We start from the raw sequence: 19,439 nt of genomic DNA, 5'->3' as shown, positions 1-19,439 counted from the left end.
ACTCTGAGTAACTGGAGGATCCCACTCTGCCTTGCCACATTTGGCCTCTGATTCCTTCCTCGCCCACCAGCTCCATCCCTCACGCAGGACCCCTTTGTAGTGTATAGGACAGGGGTCGGCAGCCTTTAGAAGTGGTGTGCCGAGTCTTCATTTATTCACTGTAATTTAAGGTTTCGCGTGCCAGTCACACATTTGAACGTTTTTAGAAGGTCTCTTTCTATAAGTCTATAATATATAACTAAACTATTGCTGTATGTAAAGTAAATAAGGTTTTTAAAATGTTTAAGAAGCTTCATTTAAAATTAAATTAAAATGCAGAGCCCCCCAGACCGGTGGCCAAGACCCGGGCAGTGAGAGTGCCACTGAAAATCAGCTCGCGTGCGCCACTTAGCTTCTTTTGGCCTCATCATTCCTCCCTCCCATTGCTTTCTGTTCATTTTCCTCCTATACACGCAGACGGTGTCCAGCGTTAGCAGATCTCACCCAGCTAACTGCCTCCACTCTTCCCTACCCCAGTTGTTCCAGGGCCTTGGATCCCCACTCACTCCTGTGGTGTACTGAGGACTGTGTTTGAATAGTAAGCCATCACTTTAAGAGCGCGGGGGAGAAAAGGGCTGAGTAAGGGTGCAGGGAGATCCTGGTCCTGTTTGCAATTGCAGGCTAGGGCGGGGGCTTAGCAGCAGAGTGTGTGATCAGAGTCAGTCTGGAAAGTGCCAGGTTAAAGCAAAGTACAATGGGTTATGCCTCACTGCCTTAGGGAGCAGCCTGTTTTCTCTCTGTTTATGGGTCCTTGTGTGTTATTGTTCTGAATTCTAAGAATTCAAGAAGCATTACATTCCAGCATTCCAGCAAGAGCATTTATGTTTTTATCTAATGTCTCTGTGTGTGTGCTGTGAACATAACCACCCTTTCCCTTGACAATGTTACCTCTCAGTCCTGGCACGACAGCCCTCTCCTCTGCCTTTTTCCACCAGGGCAGCTCTATGTTTTTGCTGCCCCAAGCACGGCTGTCAGGCGGCTTTCAGCGGCATGCCTGCAGGAGGTCCGCTGGTGCTGTGCCTTCAGCGTCCCCGCCGCGGGACTGGTGGACCTCCCGCAGGCATGCCGCCGAATTCAGCCAGACTGCCACCCTCAGAGCGACTGGCAGGCCACCCCCACAGCTTGACGCCCCAGGCTTGCGCTTGCTCCGTTGGTGCCTGGAGCCGCCCCTGTTTCCCACTCCTCAGTCGTGATGCTTCAGCTGCTCTAAGGCTCTTCTTCACCTGCCACTTTCTCATTCCCTCTCCCAACCAACCATTCCCAGCCTCTCTCATGTCCTCATCCCAAGACTCTAGGGTGACCAGATATCCCGATTTTATAGGGACAGTCCTGATTTTTGGGTCTTTTTCTTATATAGCCTCCTATTACCTCCCACTCCCTGTCCCGATTTTTCACCCTTGCAGTCTGGTCACCCTACAAGACTCTGCAGTCCCTCGCAGCTGGGCCTCTCTGTCCCATCCATGTAGGGCACCAGACAGAATACACTGCTGCAGTTACTAGCACTGACCACTGGATGTCACTGCAGGTGCACACACCAGTCACTGCCAGGGGTTTCTGTGAATGCCAGTGACCAATAGCTGGCACTGACAATGTCCTAAAAATTGTACAGGGGGCTTAACATTACATGAGCCAGGAACGGAGCACTAGTAGAACGCACTGGGGGGCTGTGGACTGCAGCGGGATCTGTGCTCCTATCAATTGAGTTTAGGTAGATTTGAGCTCTTGGGTTTTAGCATGGATGGATGAACCCCTGGTGATAAAAATCCACTTGAAACACAATCCTGGAAACTTCTCTGTATTTCAGCAAAGTTCAGGTAACTATTTCATCCAGGGGGAAAAAATCCAGCCCTTTGGTGCTTCCTATTTTACCTTGGGTCGGAAATGCTGAAATACAGTAAGGAAAACTGTTTGAGGATATTTCTGTTTGGAATTCTATCTCCTTGGATACATTTGAACAAGATTTAGATAAATATCGGAACCTCTAAAGATTTGGAATCGGTATAATGAATATTTTATATTCCAGTATTTCCTAAAACCCCCGTTAACATAGTAGGAGACAGTCCCTGCACCCAAGAGCTTGCAATCTAAATAGACAAGACAAAAAAATGAAAGAATTTATACCCATTTTACAGAGGGGAAAACTGAAGCATAAAGAGATTAAGTGACTTGCCCTAGATAACACAGGGAGTCAGTACCAGAGCTGGGAAGTGAACCCCCATCTTTTGAGAACTAGTCTGGTGCCTTAGTCACAAGAACAGCCTTCCCCCTGGGAAAGATTCTCTCAGTAGTGATTATGTCCTCCACAGAGTCAGAACAGTCAGTTCCATAGTTCCAAGCACAGTATCTCATGGTCTCTCTTTACTCTTTCATGATCTATCTATCTATCTCCGTACACAGTCCACTATCTATCTATCTATCCCCATACACACCCCACTATCTATCTATCTATCTATCTATCTATCTATCTATCTATCTATCTATCTATCTATCTATCCCCATACACACCCCACTATCTATCTATCTATCTATCTATCTATCTATCTATCTATCTATCTATCTATCTATCTATCTATCTATCTTTCATAACCAAGATATCTGGTGTGCAAACAGAGACCCATCATCCAGATGTATCCAGACATGTATACATGATAATTACATCTTCCACTCTAAACTTTTCCACACAAGATGTAAAAACTGAAGGCGTTTTATTCCATAGTTCATCCTTCACTTTGTGGGCTCTTCTCTTCCATCGTGGGTAGCATGCCAAACAACACGAAATGTGCAAGGGGGAAGAATGATATATACTCAGACACAGCATCCCTTGCATGGCATCTCCCCAACTGCAACGTTTCACACTTGGATGTGCCACTGAATGTCATGGACTCAGAGCTCAATTGTGCTTGCACTTTTGAGATTACAAGTGACATGGTCACCTTCAGGAAGGAGACTTTCTTTAGGGTAGAAAGGGATTGCAACCAGCCACACCAAATAATAACCATCTGTGGGCAGGTCTCTTGTGTTTCAAGAGAGGATATGCCCAGACCTGGCATTAAAATAAACCATTGAAGTAAAGGGAAAGACTCTCATTGACTTCAATGGGTTTTGTTACAGGGCCATGAGTTTGCTCCACTAATGAGCATGAACCACTAATTGAGGCATCAGGTTTAAAACAAACAAAAGGAAGTGTTTTTTTCACACAATGCACAGTCAACCTGTAGAACTCCTTGCCAGAGGATGTTGTGAAGGCCAAGACTACAACTAGGTTCAAAAAAGAACTTGTTAAGTTCATGGAGGATAGGTCCATCAATGGCTATTAGCCAAGATGGATAGGGATGGTGTCCTTAGCCTCTGTTTGCCAGAAGCTGGGAATGGGTGACAGGGGATGGATCACTTGATGATTCCCTGTTCTGTTCATTCCCTCTGGGGCACCTGACATTGGCCACTGTTGGAAGACAGGACACTGAGCTAGATGGACCTTTGGTCTGACCCAATCTGGCCATTCTTATATTCTTATGCATACTGGAGGAGTCCTTCTGGAAGGCTTCCAAAGAGGTGACACCAAGTCTCGTTAAGTTTTCCTGAAAGGCGGCTCTGGAAGTTCATGTAACTTAGATCAAGCTGGAGATGGGAGACGGAGCAAGGACTTCTGCAATCCTACAGCTACACAGGTATTGGGCATCGTTCACTCAAGTTCCCTATGATTCTTTTAACCATCAATGCATCTTCCACTTATGCACCTGCCCCAAAAAGCCACGTATTATGACTGAGTGCCATGCTCTCAGTTTGACACATCGGTTGGTGCTCATGGACTGGCTGGAGGACAGCAGTGGGGTGGGGACTGGATGTGGGCAAGTAGGACTCTAGCTTGCATGGCTGCTCTTGGCTTTATATCACACCCAGCTGCAAGAATAAAAGCACTTCCCTCCTGCCTTTAAAGCAGCAGCCCCTTTTACTGTTTGCTGCTATTTAAAATTACTTGGGGGAGTATGAGTCTGTTCCCAGGGCCCTTAGTTGGAGAAGGAAAATCTTGTGCCTCTAGATCACAGGTTCAAATCCAGCCTAGGCTGGTAACAAGCAAGCAAAGGCCATCTCCCGGCCCTGCCTTGCTGACTGATTCTGATTGCAAATGTACCTTCAGGAGTGGGTCCTATTAGCTCAGTGGGCTGTGGTGTAAATCGATTCTGAGAGGAGAATCGAGACCCTGCCCCTTCTTTGCTCCCCTCCCTCCTCTGTTTTCCTAGCAGCTGTCCCTCCCACAGAAGCTCATCCCTGTTGCATCAAAAGCCTTCTCCCCTGGCTGCCGCTAGCTGTCAGCTACAACCTCTTCCCCCCGCCAATAGCCCATGCCTCTTCATTTCTCCTTCTCCCTGCTCTTTTGGGTACAGCTTGTGCAAAGGACACCCTATAAAATGAAGCCATATTGGGTTAGTGTCTGGTTCAGTGGGCACATGTCCACTGAACCCATTGTTCATGGAGTATCTCCAGCCTTTTTCCAGCCCTACTGCACCTGAGCCCAATCTTCACCCCTCCACCCTGGTTCCCATGGCCTATCTGAAGCCAAGCATCTTCACCCCCTGCCTCATCTTCCGGGCCTGCCATCGGATCACCTTGATGGCCTTCAGGCTGATGTGCATGAGCGTGTCATACTTGAAGACCATCTTGTAGAAGGTGTCGGTCATCAGGGCTCCAGTGGGGTCGGCGTGTTTCAGGGCCGTCATGGGCGTGTAGACGGGGTTGGTCTGGTGGCGGAAGGGCGGCTTGGCGGCGCTGATCACCCTCAGCGTGTGCTGCAAGGGAACCGAGACAGCCCCACATGAGCTCTGTGATGCCCTTAGCTAAGCCGGGAGCAACATAATACTTTACCAGCATCATGCTTTGCAGCTCCATCCCAGAGCTCCCTGTGAACATCAGCCTCACCGTGCCCTGGGAGGTAGGTCAGCACCCATAGCCCTGCAGCGGGCTGTGCTTTTAAGTGAGCGATGCCCCCCTGGGACTCTGGTTGTGCCGCAGGTGGTGGGATCTCAGAGAAAACACAATAAAGGTCTCTGACTGAATCTCTTGGGTTCGTCAGTTGCCTCTATGTCCAATACCCAAACGGGTCCAATATGTTACAATCCCCTTTGTGCTGGGGGGAAACTGAGGCTTGGGGAAGGGAAGTGACTCACCCCAGGTCACCGGAGGGTCAGTGTCAGAGCTGGGAATAGAACCCAGGAGTCCTAGCATCCACTCCTACACTTTAACCACTAGACAAGTGGCAGATGTTTACAGTGTACCTGACTTGATGGAGCAGCGGTCTCATCTGACAGGGGGAACCCCCCCGTTTCCTATGCATCATCTCCCCACAGGGCGGGGGAGGAAGTGTTGTCTAAGGATTTGTGAATCATGGGGTAGGAGGCAGCACCATGAATCAACTCAGTGCCTGACACACATCCACCAGTGAGCAAGAGCGTGGGCGAAGGGAGACATCCCAGGCAGGGTTCCTACTGGGGAAAAATCCTGGCTTCCACCCCAAAACACAGCTCCTCAAACTGATGAATCTCATCTTGTGGAGACTAAATCCCTTCCCAACTGACCCCACCCCACCCCCAGCTCCCTGGACCGCTGCTGTGCCTGGGGTGAGTCACACAGAACCCTAGAAATGTCAGGCCAGAAGGGACCTCAAGAGACCAGCAGGTCCAGCCCTCGGTGCTGAGGCAGGACCAAGTAAATCTAGGCCCTCCCTAACAAGTATTTTCCTAACTTGTTCTTAAAAACCTCCAGTGGCACGGATTCCACAACCTCCCTTGGAGGCCTATTCCAGAGTTTAACTACCCTGAGAGTTAGAAAGATTTTCCTAATATCTAACCTAAATCTGCTTTACTCCCATGGTGATGCCACGGAGGGCCATGTGACCAAGTGCAGACCAGGGCCAGGAAGACCCACTGGACTTTGCACGTTGGTAGCAGGGAATCAGAGACCCCCTTTGTGCCTTCCAAACAAACCCAGGCGGGCCCCGCTGGGATTAGTGAAGAGGGGGAGCCAATCTAAACAGGCTCCTGGTGGCTTAGAGATGCTAAGAGGCTTTGGGGCAGGATAATGTGGGGATTAGGGAGGATTATTTTGTGAATGTTGAGGGGGAGGGATTAATTAATTTGCAAACGAGCTGGAAGATATAAACAGAGGGTGGAAATATGAGCTAACGGGACATGACGTTCTTTGTGTAAAAGGAAAGGAGGCCAGATAGTGGCAGTGCTAAATGGAGGCTAAATGGGATTGGTGAGGAGGTTCTGGGGAAGCTTGGCCTAGAGGGGAGAAGAGTGGATTTGCAGCTTTCAGTCACTGGGTTTAGAAACAGGAAGTAACTAGAGCAACTGGTGCCTGTCAGCTGTTGGGCAGCAGAATCCAGATGTTCATGGCAGGTGAGCGTGAGGAAGGCAGAACCAATAATTTGCCTGCCAGTAGTGGTGCTGGAACTAGGGATGCTGCTGCACACCCTGGCTTGAAGTAGTAATAACAAACACCAAATTCACTTTCTGGACACTACAGTGCAAATAAGTGATGGTCACATAAACATCACCCTATACCGGAAACCTACTGACTGCTATACTTACCTACATGCCTCCAGCTTCCATCCAGACCACATCACACGATCCATTGTCTACAGCCAAGGTCTAAAATACAACCGCATTTGCTCCGATCCCTCAGACAGAGACAAACTCCTACAGGATCTCTATCAAGCATTCTTAAAACTACAATACCCACCTGGTGAAGTGAAGAAACAGATTGACAGAGCCAGAAGGGTACCCAGAAGTCACCTACTACAGGACAGGCCCAACAAATAAAGTAACAGAACGCCACTAGCCATCACCTTCAGCCCCCAACTAAAACCTCTCCAGCGCATCATCAAGGATCTACAACCTATCCTGAAGGATGATCCCTCACTCTCAGAGACCTTGGGAGACAGGCCAGTCCTTGCTTACAGACAGCCCCCCAACCTGAAGCAAATACTCACCAGCAATCACACACCACACAACAAAAACACTAACCCAGGAACCTATCCCTGCAACAATCCCCGTTGCCAACTCTGTCTGCATATCTATTCAATGGACACCATCATAGGACCTAATCACATCAGCCACACCATCAGGGGCTCCTTCACCTGCACATCTACCAATGTGATGTATGCCATCATGTGCCAGCAATGCCTCTCTGCCATGTACATTGGCCAAAGCGGACAGTCTCTACGCAAAAGAATAAATGGACACAAATCAGACATCAAGAATTATAACATTCAAAAAACAGTCGGAGAACACTTCAGTCTCCCTGGACACTCAATAACAGACTTAAAAGTGGCAATTCTTCAACAACAAAACTTAAAAAACAGACTCCAACGAGAAACTGCAGAACTGGAATTAATTTGCAAACTGGGCACCATCAAATTAGGCCTGAATAAAGACTGGGAGTGGATGAGTCACTATGTGCTATGATTCTATTATTCTATGCCTGCTGCTGTGTGGGCGATGCATAGGGCATGTATGAACAAGGATAGAGGGCATTCCTCTCTGTGTTTGGGGGCACACCCGCGAGTCCTTTTACCTCTGCTATGTCATTGGGAGTCTGCCCAAGGCTGGAGAAAATCGCCTTGGAGTTCTTCAGGTAGAGGTTAGTGAACATGTCTGCCGTCTCAGGGTCTGTCGTGGAGTAATCTGCATTCTCTGCCTCTTCATAGACCTTCGTCTCAAACTCGGTCACCACGGGGCCAGGCTCTATCAGGCTGACGCTGGAAACACAGGCAAGGATAACAGCCCTGTTCAGCATGCAATGGGTCTGGAGATTTTAAGACCAGAAGAGTACACTGTGATTCTTTAGTCTGATTTCCCAGCTTTAAGGTATCATTCTGCCTCAGCACCTCCTACCATGTCATCCCTGGAGGCCAGACCAGCCTGTGTTAATGTCTCTTAGGTAACCACACCCTCTGACATCATGATGCCGCATCGGCATGGTACCGTGACAGTGCCCAGTGATGCTGTGTTAACGAAGGGGAGCAACACATCCCTATGTGGCGACGTCCCATCTTCATTCGCTGATGTTGCTCCTTCCCTCAGCGATGTTGCCTCGTGACATCTCGTCTTTCACTGACCGGATGTTAGGACATCAAAACAGGCCAGGACGATCGCCACGACACAGTCTCCTGGGCAACTTCACTGCAGAACTAGTTACAGGAAAGCTGGCCACGCTCTCGGCCTTTAGAACCCAGACCGATCCCACTAGTGCTTTCTGGGGCTCATGTCTCACCGGTTCTCTGCTCCCTCAGGTCATATTACAGGAGCTCTGCCAGGAGCAATGGTAGGGCTAGAATAGCCTCACCAGCTCCCACCAGCTGAGCACAAGTTCCTTCCCATGCCCCAAGCTACCCCTCACCTCTGCATGAGGCACTAGAGGGGTCAGCCTCTCACTCCCAGGCAACTCTGCTGCCCTGTCTCTTCCTCTTGCCTTCCCTTGGTGACTCCCAGCCTGCCAGACAGGCCAGAGGCAGATCATACTAGGACGGAGACTAGGCTAAGGCAGGGGGGTTGGGATTTGCTTCTCCTAAGAATCCAAACCCAGCATGCCCTGTAGTGGCCTCTGATGAACTCTGGAAATTAGCTAGCTCCCAAATGACACCTCCCTGGGGACTGGCCAGTATTTTAAGGGCCAAGCAGCAGTCACCCCCGAGGAAAACTCACCCTAGCCAACCTGATCTGCGCAGACAAGGAATCTCAGCACAAGCCCAGAACAAAGGCCTCAGTATACTCCCGTGAGAAAAGCCTACACGGAAGTTTGGGCAGCAAGGTTGCCCAGGGGTTATTTCACACACTGAGCCGTGGGGGACTCAGAATATCTCAAGCACTTGTAGATTTAAGATAAAATAATGAATAGGCCAACGCGCATTCATGGGGCTTGGTTCTGGCTGGATGGCAGCTGCCTCGCCTAGCTTTCTGCTAGCATGAAAATGTCATTATTTCATACCCACAGTACGGAGCAAAGGGGGGTGGCAGCTGCAGGCTGGCTGCAAGTTGTGAGCACTCATCAAGAATGTCCCACAAGACAGGACCTTAGACCTGTGCACGGGAGCCCTGTTGCTTGCCAAATGAATGCTAAGGGTGTATTCCCCTAAGGGGATCTGTTTCCTATTTGAAAGTGGTACTGTGTTGTCTCCGGTTAGTCCCAGGGCTGTATTCCCAGGGGATATTCCAGGGTCTGTTTCCTGTTTAAAGGTATTAATGATTATGAAGGCTAATCCTAGCTGTCTGTTCCTGTAGAGCCCGCGCCACCTGCACCCCAGGGATGTCCCCCCACACCTGTGTGGTGTTTTAAGCTAAGACCCTCAGAACAGAGAACAAACCAGCACAGTTAATTTGGAGCCCCGGCTGTGTCTGGAACATCATAAAGCTGATTCCCGTAACTCACAAGATGTTGAACTTCAGCGCCTGTATGACGAGGCTTTCGCAGAATCCTTCCACGGCAAACTTGGAGGCTGTGTAGATGTCATTGAACATAATGCCTGGAAACAAGAGAGTGATGAGAGGCGTGAGAACAGAGCTGAACCATAGCGGGTGTGTGTCAGTTACGTGAACCCACAGAGGAGTATCTTGCAAGTTGGATCTGATGTGGTGAGTAGCTGGTTGTGGGCAGGGGTTGGAGGGATACAGTGTACACCAGGTAATAGTAGCTACACCGGGGTAGCTATTAATGGGAAGCCGTCTGGGATGACCCATTGACCAGTCATGCAAAGCAGGGTAGTGGCTTTGAATTGCAGACCGCCAGGGATCGGACTGAATGCCCAGCACAGTGCAGGCTTGTTGATTGGTGAGTTAGACCCAGATGGAGTGTGGCGCAGATACAGCTCTCTCAGCTCCTCAGGGGCAGCTTGAGAACAGCTAATTACCAGCCTGCAATGCCCTGATTAGCCTGCTCTGACAAGCACCGACGTTTTCATTCCCTTGCAACTCGGGTCCGTGGAGCCAAGTGCTGGGGCTCATGTGGTCTGGTGGTTGGAGCACGGGACTGGGACTAGGGAAACCTGGGTTCTGCTCCTGAATTACAATGCAGCCCTGGGAATGAGACGCTCGGCAGCTCTGTGCCCCAGCTTCCCAGCCTGTGAAAGAGGGATAAATCTGACCCAACGCTGAGAAAGCCTCAGCTAAAATATTGTGACAGTTCCCTGATCTGTCTCCGTTCTTATGCTGAGCCTCCACACATCGGTCACTACCCTGCACAGCGTGGCCAGTCAGAACGTCACAGCAACGGGGCCAGAACTGACGCCATCCTGTTCCAAAAAGCTTAGTTCCCCATCATCTGAGCTAATGGGCACTCTCCCTTACCTCCTGGCAGTATGGGACCTATGGCACACAGCAAACAGATCTGAATCCCTCCATCTGGGAATAGTGGTGACACCTGCATACCAGCAATTTCATTACAATGTTACCAATCAAGAGGTCAGGATCAGTGGTGCAGGAGGTAACTGGGGAGTGGGGTGGGGTGGGGGGCAGGAAACCACCCCCCCCCCAGGCTTTTGCACTTGCTCAAAGTTCCATAGGCCATGGAGCCGGGGGAGGGCCACAACCTGACCACTTTTAAGCAGTGGCCCTGTACTAAATCAGTCTGGCTGCTGCTGGAGCAGTCCGGATCGTCGCGCTGGCTGCGTGGTCACAACACAGAGTGAGGGATGGGTCAAATGATGCAGTGACCTGGAACATAGGGAGCCTGTCCCTGTACCGCGGGGTGCAGGGAAGTCTGCTGAGAATGCGACTGCTGGCAGCACCGGCTCATGCACTGGGTGGGTCAGAGAGAGGGGAGACTCCCTGACTGAGAGAGACCCATGTCCCTTAAGGCAGAAGTAGGAAGGGATGAGCGGGGACTGGAACAGGGTCCCAGCCGGTAGACCAGAATTCTGCCCCCTTCCCCCCCAAGAAATGTCTGAATTGGCACTGCTGGTCAGGAGTCTTTTTTGGGCGTGTAGCTTTTTGTGTAGCCAGTAGAAGCCCTTACTGGACTTTATTCAGTGTGTAAAGTCCCAAGAAGAGAGAGGTCAAAGGCAGGCTAACACATGTGGACTCTGCATAATTCTCCTCTGTAATTAGATTTGCATCAGGCCGATAAGGAAGTGCTTCCTGACACTTGTACTTCATACGGGATGGTTATTTTTATCCCCCAGACTTTACTGTAAACCCACAAAGTGCCTCACCACAGCTGAAAAAAAAAAAAAAAACCCAACCAAAACAAGACAACCCCGCAATCAGCTAACTCAGCGGAGCACGTAACACATGGAAAGCTGCAAATTAAAGCAGAAATGGACTTGCCATGGCAACGGGAGCATGGAAAGTCTCAGGTGGTCTGTAACAGGGGATACTGGAGTCAGTGGATACTGGCTCCAGTCACATGACAGTGGTACTGAGTGGGGTTTCCCTGCTCTAGGCCGAGATGCTGCCTGCATCCCTCTGTATAAACAGCTGTGCCCCATCGCTATGCTCTGGTCTTATTCCAGACCTGTCCATCATTGGGGGATTTTGCACCCTTTGCCTGAAGCAGCTGTCACTGATCATTGGTGGGGACGTGCGACTGGGCTATTTGGGCCTAGAGTCTGATATAGGACAGCAACGCCTATAGCCTTGAAATCGCCCAGGTACCTACCTTTTCACTGTTATGAATTTATTGGTGTTCCAGGGATGTGTAGACACCGTGACTGAGATCAAGGCTCCGTCGTGCACATACACCTAGTAAGAGATAGTCCCTGCTCCAAAAAGCTTGCATACGAAAGACAGACAAAAGATGGGAGGGGAAACTGAGGCACAGAGCGACGCCGTGACTGGCCCAAGGTCACCCAGCAGCTCGGTCGCAGGCCTAGGAACAGAATCCAGGAGGAGCCCTGATTCCCAGCCCTGTGCTTATCCGCCAGGTCAGTGGCGGCTGCTGTAGATCAGAGTCACAGGTGGACTGGGCCCTGTAAATGGAACCAGGTCCAGCCCACCTGTGCCTCACAAACAGCCTCCTGACGGGGCCTGAGCGAGGCAGCTGGTCTGTATAGAGAGCCAGAGAGGGAGAAGCGACAGGAAGGAAGCTGTAGCAGAGCAGCAGTGAGCAGGTGGCTCCTCTCTGAGACCCGGGGGGGGGGGGGGAGAAAGGAGCTTGGGCCTTGAAGCCAAAGGCAGAGGAAGCTGTAGAGAGGTTTCAGAGAATGACAAAGGCTCCTGCAGCAGGCACCCCGAAACACCAGAGGAGTTTTGAGACAGTACCTCAGGGAGTAGGGGCCGCATTCAACTTATAAGTCTGGTGGGGGGGAGCTATTTTGCGTGTGTTTATTTTGAGCTTTTTGCCAATAAAAGCAGACCCTGAGGAGAGAGAGTATGGAACAGCGAGATGCCTTTTGGGAGTTATGGAGGACTCCAGGAGGGGAAACTGAGGCAGAGTGCAACAGAGACCCCCCCCAGGTCTTGAGGGGGCACTCAGGAGGCGGCTGTCCCTGTTACTATCACGTAAACAAAATCCACTTTCTCTACAAGCTAAAGCAGCCAGGTCCCCAGCTGGTGCAAATCAGTGTCATTGTTGGTACCCATGTACACCAACTGAGGCTCTGGCCTGAGATGTGTAGGGGCCTGACTTTTGGCCTGCTCTCGGGGCTTGCCAATAGTTGCCTTCTTGTGACCTCTGCTCTGGGTAAAGGGGCCATGTTAGCCTGCCGGCCTCAGCGCTAGGTGACGGAGAGTGTGACGATAAAATCTTTTCCCCCTGGCCTGCCCCCTCGGAGCGGAGAGAGTTAGTCAAATCCTCACAAACCACAGGCTGAGGGGAGGCTGCGCCTCTCATCCCTTTGATGTCACGCAGCTGAGCCCTGGCTCCCGCAGGTGTGCTGGTGTTGCTGGGTGACAGGCCAGGAGTTCCGACTGTAGCAGCAAATACCATCTGTGACGTCCCTGCGTGGGACCCTGCCGTCAGGTGCTCTTGCTCCGGAGGCGTGAGTGGGCCCCCCCTCCCCACCAAAGAGCTTGCTGTCTGTTTGGCACCAGGTTCCAAACACCTTTCATCTTCTGGTGGGGGGACAAGCGGGAGATGATCCCAACCTACAGACTGACCTTCCCATTTAATGTAGCCTCTCTCAATGGGCCTTTCCCTCCCCAGAATTCCTCCTTCCACCCTTCCTTGTTTACGAGGAGCCAGTCACTAACAAAGGGCTTGGATCCCTGATCCGTCCAGCCTCCCATGTCAGGTCTACCCATTCCCCACCCTGAAAATGATTGATTCGATGGCTGTATTTATGTTGATTTAAATAATAACCAGAAAGATGCCTGTCCAAGAGGCTAGGCCACCTGTCCTGTGTTAACGCTACACTGAAATCTCAGCAGTATTAAATGATCAACACAACTGGAACTGAGCCTGTCACCTACAGAAACTTCTTTCCACCCCATGATCATCAAGCCCTCAGCCTTCTCAGAAAAATCCCTTTTTGTGGTTCTACCACCTAATGCGGTGGATTAATTTAACGCTAGTTTGGGGCAGACGAGACTCTTAAAAGTGAGTAATTTAAATGGTAAGTTCCTTGGGCAGGGACTGACTTTCTGCTCTGTATTTGTACAGCACCTAGCACAGTCCATGAGATTTTTCACCTAATCACCTGACTTAAGGAGTTGGGGCTTTGAGAAAAAACATGAAATAGCACAAATCTAACTCATAAGTGACACTTAGGCTCGTGAGTCTCACACTGTGGTGAAATAGGAGGCATGAGTGCAGGGAGACTGGATCTCTGCTCCAAAAACTTTAACAACATTAACGCTTTACAACTGTAATGTATCAAATAGAAGATTAAAACTCCACAGTACAACTGGAAAAATCAGGTCCTTTTTAGTGATAGACAGACACAGAAACTGGCATTCTTATGTGGTCGCTGCCATCTTGGATGACACACCAGGAATTGAACTGGGAACTCCACTACTAAAACCATAAACTTGCTACCATTAGAGCTGAAGACATAGGTGTAGTTTGACTTCTGTATTTGGGCAGGGGGCAGCTGCAGTCAGGCCAATGGGGCCACATGGGGTGGGGGGGCAAATTCCTCACCTACCTTGCAGGCCCATGACACTGCTGATCACCACAATGTGCCCGCTACGCCTCCTCTTCATATCGGGCAGCACCTCTTTGATCATCCTCACCACACCAAAGAAGTTGGTCTCCATCACACCCTTCATCTCCTCGATGGTCTGGCATTCGATGGGTCCAATCATCCCCACCCCGGCGTTGTTAACTGCAAGATATGGACAAGCAGGGTAGCATCGCCATGGGGCCCTCTTGCATTGAGTTAGCTTGGTTTGCACGGGCTTGACCGTTAGATGCCCACGTGTAGTCTCAGGCCATGTCTGCACACAGGTTTGCACTGATGCGAACCCCTGTGTGGCTGCTCTGATCTCAGTTTCAGTGGGTTCTTTTGGTTTAGCTTAGGATTTCATTGCCCGACACCTGCTTTCAGGCGCGTTGGTGCGGCTTTGCCAACTCAAGTGCACAATATCACAAATAAAGCCCCACGAAATCAGGAGGATTTTAAAAAATAAAAATCAATTCTAGGTTCTTCCTCTTCAGGGTTTTTGAGCCTTTCGGGTTCATGCTGTGCTCAGTGGCCACAAGGGCTGGGACCTTACTTTGAAAGCCGAGATGCTCATCTAATCCTGTGAATCCAGGAGATGGGGCTTTAAGAAAACACGTGGTAAGACTCCTGATTGCGAGAGCTGGACACTCTGTTGGTGTGAGTCTCTGGTTACAGGCCCGCATAACAACTGCCAAGCCCCTTGGGGTAGGGGTGCAGCAAGGAAGGGGCGTCAGGCCTCCACTCCTATGGCCACTGACCAGACGATGGAGGGCCGTCCTGGCCAAATTTAAGAGAGTGGCTTTACGACCCAGCGAGCCAGGACGCAGTGCCACTCACTCAAATTTGACCCCAGCTGGCCCTCCCTCAAGGCCAGGCAGGTAACCTGGGCCCCTTCCTTAGTTAGCAACATTCTGGTTGCATCCCTAGAGATCTTTCTGTTTGTGAGTCTGGACGGGCTACAGGCTTTTAACATGCCTGCCTTCCCAGTGCTGAATGATTGCAGACTAGCTTCCCCAGGGGTCTAGCAAGCAGCACAATCTGGAGTGTACAACCAGGCCTGCTCCTCGGGCTGGAGAATCCCTGTGTGAACCTGGCCCAATCTGGCTCCCAGTCCAGCTCTGACTGGGCCAGTGGCATTGTAGTTAATGGGCCAGGTGGGTGTGACTGAGATGAGCTGCCACTGCTTCCACATTAGACCCTGACTCCTGCTGTGTCTCCACTCCCTCGCCCTGCTGAAGGCGTGAGCCTCAACCCTGGCTGGGCAGCACAAGAGCCGTCCAAGAGGCTGCAACTGGGCAGCGGCTCCACATTGCTCCGTAATCCCAAGAGAGGGAGCCCGGGCACGTGGGTCGCTGACCTACATAACTTTCACAGATCAGCCTTGGTGTGATCTGTGCAAGCCGGGAGCAGCAAATGGGTCAAGGGCTCCTGTGATTAAAGACGTGACTCAGTGCCAGCCAAACTGCCAGCAGCCTCTGACCCAGTTCGAGGGCTGAGAGCGCTGCTAAAGCATCTTTCCCCCTCAGCGGAGTTAAAGGTCACGGTCCTGTACGATGCGCAGCGGAAGTGGGGAGGGCAGACATGCATAGGGCACAGGGAAAGAAGAGATGTGCATGGGGACAGCAGACATCTATAGGGGAGAAAAGGACATGCAGAGAAGTCCAGGGGCCCAGAAGAGGACACACACATATATACAGGGGATGGCATATAAGGGTGAGAGGGAGAATGAATATGCAAAGGGGAAGCTTATAAATCACAGACATGTAGGGCTGGAAAGGCAGTCATGAAGTCCAGCCCCCTGTGCCGAGACAGTGACCAAGTGAACCTACACCATCCCTGACAGGCGTTTCTCCAAACTGTTCTTAAAAACCTCCAATAATGGGGGTTCCTCAACCTCCCTTGGACGCCTGTTCCACAGCATAACTACCCTTATGGTTAGAAATTTTCCCCTAAATCCTCTTTGCTGCAGGTTAAGCTCATTACTTCTTGTCCCACCTTCAGTGGACACGGAAAACAATTGATCCCCACCTTTCTAACAGCCCTTTGCAGACTGTTCTCAGGTCCTCCCCTCGGTGTTCTTTTCTCTAGACTAAACATGCCCAGTTTTTTAACCTTTCGTCACAGGCCTCTGAACATTGTTGTTGCTCTCCTCTGGACTCTCTTCAATTTGTCCGCTTATTTCCTGAAGCGTGGTGCCCAGAATTGGCCACAGGACTGATGCTGAGGCCTCACCAGTGCTGAGCAGAGTGGTATGATTATCTACCCTGTCTCACATGTGACACTCCTGTTAATGGGATCATATTAGCCATTTTCACAGTTGCATCACACCGTTGACTCATGTTCCATTTGTGATCCACTAGAAACCCAGATGCCTTTCAGCAGAGCTACCGCCTAGCCAGTTATTCCCCATTTTGTAGCTGTGCATTTGATTTTACCTTCCTCAGTGTAGTACTTTGCACTTATTTTAATTGAATTTCATCTTATTGATTTCAGACCAGTTCTCCAATTTATCAAAGTCACTTTGAATTCTAATCCTGCCCTCCAAAGTGCTAGCAAGACCTTCCAGCTTGGTGTTGTCTGCAAATTTTATAAGCCTACTCCCCACTCCACTATCCAAGTCATTAATGAAAATATTGAATATAGTAACAAACCCAGGACTGGCCATGCGAGACCCCATTAGATACACCCTCCCAGTTTCACAGCAAACCACTGATAACTACTCTTTGAGTACGATCTTTTAATCAGTTATGCACGCACCTTATAGTAATTTCATCTAGACCACATTTCCCTAGTTTGCGTATGAGATTGTCATGTGGGACTGTGTCAAAAGCCTGACTAAAATCAAGATATTTCACATTTACTGCTTCTTCCCTATCCACTAGGTCAGTAGCCCTGTCAAAGAAGGAAATTGGGTTGGTTTGGCACGATTTGTTTTTGACAAATCCATGCCGGCTATTGCTTATAAACCTATTAACCTCTAGGCCAGGGGTTCTCAAACTGGGGGTTGGGACCCCTCAGGGGGTCATGAGATTATTACATGGGGGGTCGTGAGCTGTCAGCCTCCACCCCAAACCCCGCTTTGCCTCCAGCATTTATAATGGTGTTAAATATATAAACAAGTGTTTTTAATTTATAAGGGGGGTCACACTTAGAGGTTTGCTATGTGAAAGGGGTCACCAGTACAATAGTTTGAGAAGCACTGCTCTAGGCAGGGGTTATCAACCTTTTTTCATTTGTGGATCCCTAAACAATTTCAAATGGAGGTGTGGATCCTTCTGGAAATCTTAGACATAGTCTGCGCACCCTCAGGGGTCCGTGGACCACAAACCGCTGCTCTAGGTGCTCCCAAATTGATTGTTTAATAATTTGTTCCAGTATCTTTCCAGGTATCGAAGTTAGGCTGACTGGTCTGTAATTCCCTAGGTCCTCTTTGTTCCCCTTTTTAGGTAGATCTGTGTAGGGGAGGTCAGGACTTGTAGGGGCATTGGGGAGCACAGATATATATGGGAAGAGCAGATAAGCACAGGTGATAAGGGGAAGAAATGTGGTGGGAGCCCCATGCAGGGGGCAGCAGCAGGGGCTTGGGCAGAGGCAAGCAGGGGGCCTCACTCAGTATGTCGACGTGCCGGTTGGGGATGCTGTTGATACAGCTGATGATGGATCGCTCGTCGCACACGTCCAACTGCCTGATCTCCAGGGTCTTGTTGAGGGTGACGCCGGCGGCCGCTTCCAGGCACCCTCTCTTGCCCAGGTTCCTCATGGTGGCAATGACTGTAACACAGAGCAGCCGGCTGCAGGCACTGGGGCTTGCTGAAGATGGACAGACCCCGGTGATGCTGCAGGGCTGGGGGCGGGGAGGGCGGGTGTAGAGAGGGCCGCGATACACGACGAGATTCTCCTGCTATTCTCACTGCAGCAGGGGTTGGTCTTGGGGAGCACCCGCGAAGGCAAATCCCAGGGCCATGCACCCCAGAGGCTGCAGGGGGTTCAGAGGAGGTGTGGTACCCTCAGCTCAATGCAGGGACTCATGGGCCATGCGGCTCCTAGTAGGTGTTCTGGCATCATGGGCCCAAATGGAGGGAGGGGACTCCAGACTTGGCTTGTGTCTCGTTGCCCCAAGCACATTCTTGCCCAAGGCTGCTGCAGGCCATGCAGCCATTCCCTCCTGAAAAGGCCTTCAGGCCTGTATCGACCTGGGGAGATGGACCAGCTAGTCGGGGTTAGCCTCCCCCCCATGCCCTAAAGGAAGATGGCAGTCACGCTCACTCAGATGCAGGCCACTGGGTCAGATTCTCCCCCTCTCCTTACTGGGATCCTGGCCACTGGATCACATTTAAGGTGCCCAAACCATCCTGGGAGGGGAGCAGGTAGGAGGAAGGCAGCTACTCCCACTCCCTTGTCTTGTCCCACTTGCGTTCCAAGCTGGGGCCCCTGCCCCACAGCAAAGGGGCAGGGGAAGGACCCATCACCCTCTCCATTTCTTTCCCTTTGGAGCAAACTATTTATTTTACCACCTCATATTTAAAGACTTCTCCTGTGCCCCGCCACTCCTGCAACATGTTCCTAGTTCCTCACCCCTTCCCGGCTGTGTCCAATAGGCTGAGTACCAAATGCACCCACAGCCCGGCTGCATGCCGGCACAGACAGGCCCCAGGACAGGCGACGGAGCTGGTCAGCTCTTCTTTCCCCATCCTGCTGCAGTGCTCAAGGGGCAGGGAGATGGACTCTGCCGTTCTGGGCGTGGGGGTGGGAAGGCACAGCCCCTCCCAGCTGCAGGGGAGTCGTGGGTCTCCCATGATCCCAGCTGTACCAGCTCCGTCCGGGGACAACCTGGGCATTCATGCCCGTGTGCCCAACACCCTGGGCACATGTGGGAAGCGCTCACCTTTGAACCGCTTCTGTTTGTCCCGGGCCATTTTCACAGCCAAGGCCAAGCCAATGCCGGAGGAGCAGCCCGTTATCAGCACCGTCTTGGGAGCCATGCCGTTCCCAGGAAAAGCGGGGCACCGGGGAGGTCTGGTCTGGATGAGCCGGGTAGGCGCAGCAGGGGTCCCTCAAAATCCTCCTGCCGAAGGAGAACTCAGAGTGTTGCTGTCAGTTCTCAAGGGGTCTTGGCAGTTCCCAGATCTGTCTTCACATCCTGCTCCGACCTTCCTTCCACCCCTAATAAAGGATGGCCTGGCTCCTAACTGGCCAGCGCCCAAGACCGTAATCTTCTGGGCCTTGTTAATCTCAGGATGGATTTGCACGATGATTCCTGGCTAATCTCGTCTGGCTGCCACCCCACGTGATGCACAAAAAGCGC

At 51.0% G+C, this 19,439-nt stretch overlaps 1 protein-coding gene across 1 annotated transcript; it reads right to left on the bottom strand.

Moving 5' to 3' along the window:
* Nucleotides 1-2,649: 2,649 nt before the first annotated feature.
* LOC128829255 (retinol dehydrogenase 8-like) lies at nucleotides 2,650-19,116 on the bottom strand. The gene is made up of 6 exons (XM_054014585.1): nucleotides 19,020-19,116; nucleotides 17,744-17,905; nucleotides 14,117-14,296; nucleotides 9,469-9,562; nucleotides 7,615-7,798; nucleotides 2,650-4,826 (listed from the first exon to the last, which is right to left on the bottom strand). Exons 1-6 carry the CDS (start codon nucleotides 19,114-19,116, stop codon nucleotides 4,587-4,589), a joined length of 957 nt encoding a protein of 318 aa, XP_053870560.1. The 3' UTR covers nucleotides 2,650-4,586.
* Nucleotides 19,117-19,439: the final 323 nt, after the last annotated feature.

Source organism: Malaclemys terrapin, chromosome 25 (genome assembly GCF_027887155.1).
Source record: "Malaclemys terrapin pileata isolate rMalTer1 chromosome 25, rMalTer1.hap1, whole genome shotgun sequence".
NCBI lineage: Eukaryota > Metazoa > Chordata > Testudines > Emydidae > Malaclemys > Malaclemys terrapin.
The sequence above is the reverse complement of the archived record's forward strand: the minus strand, read 5'-3'. Positions and strand labels throughout refer to the sequence as shown.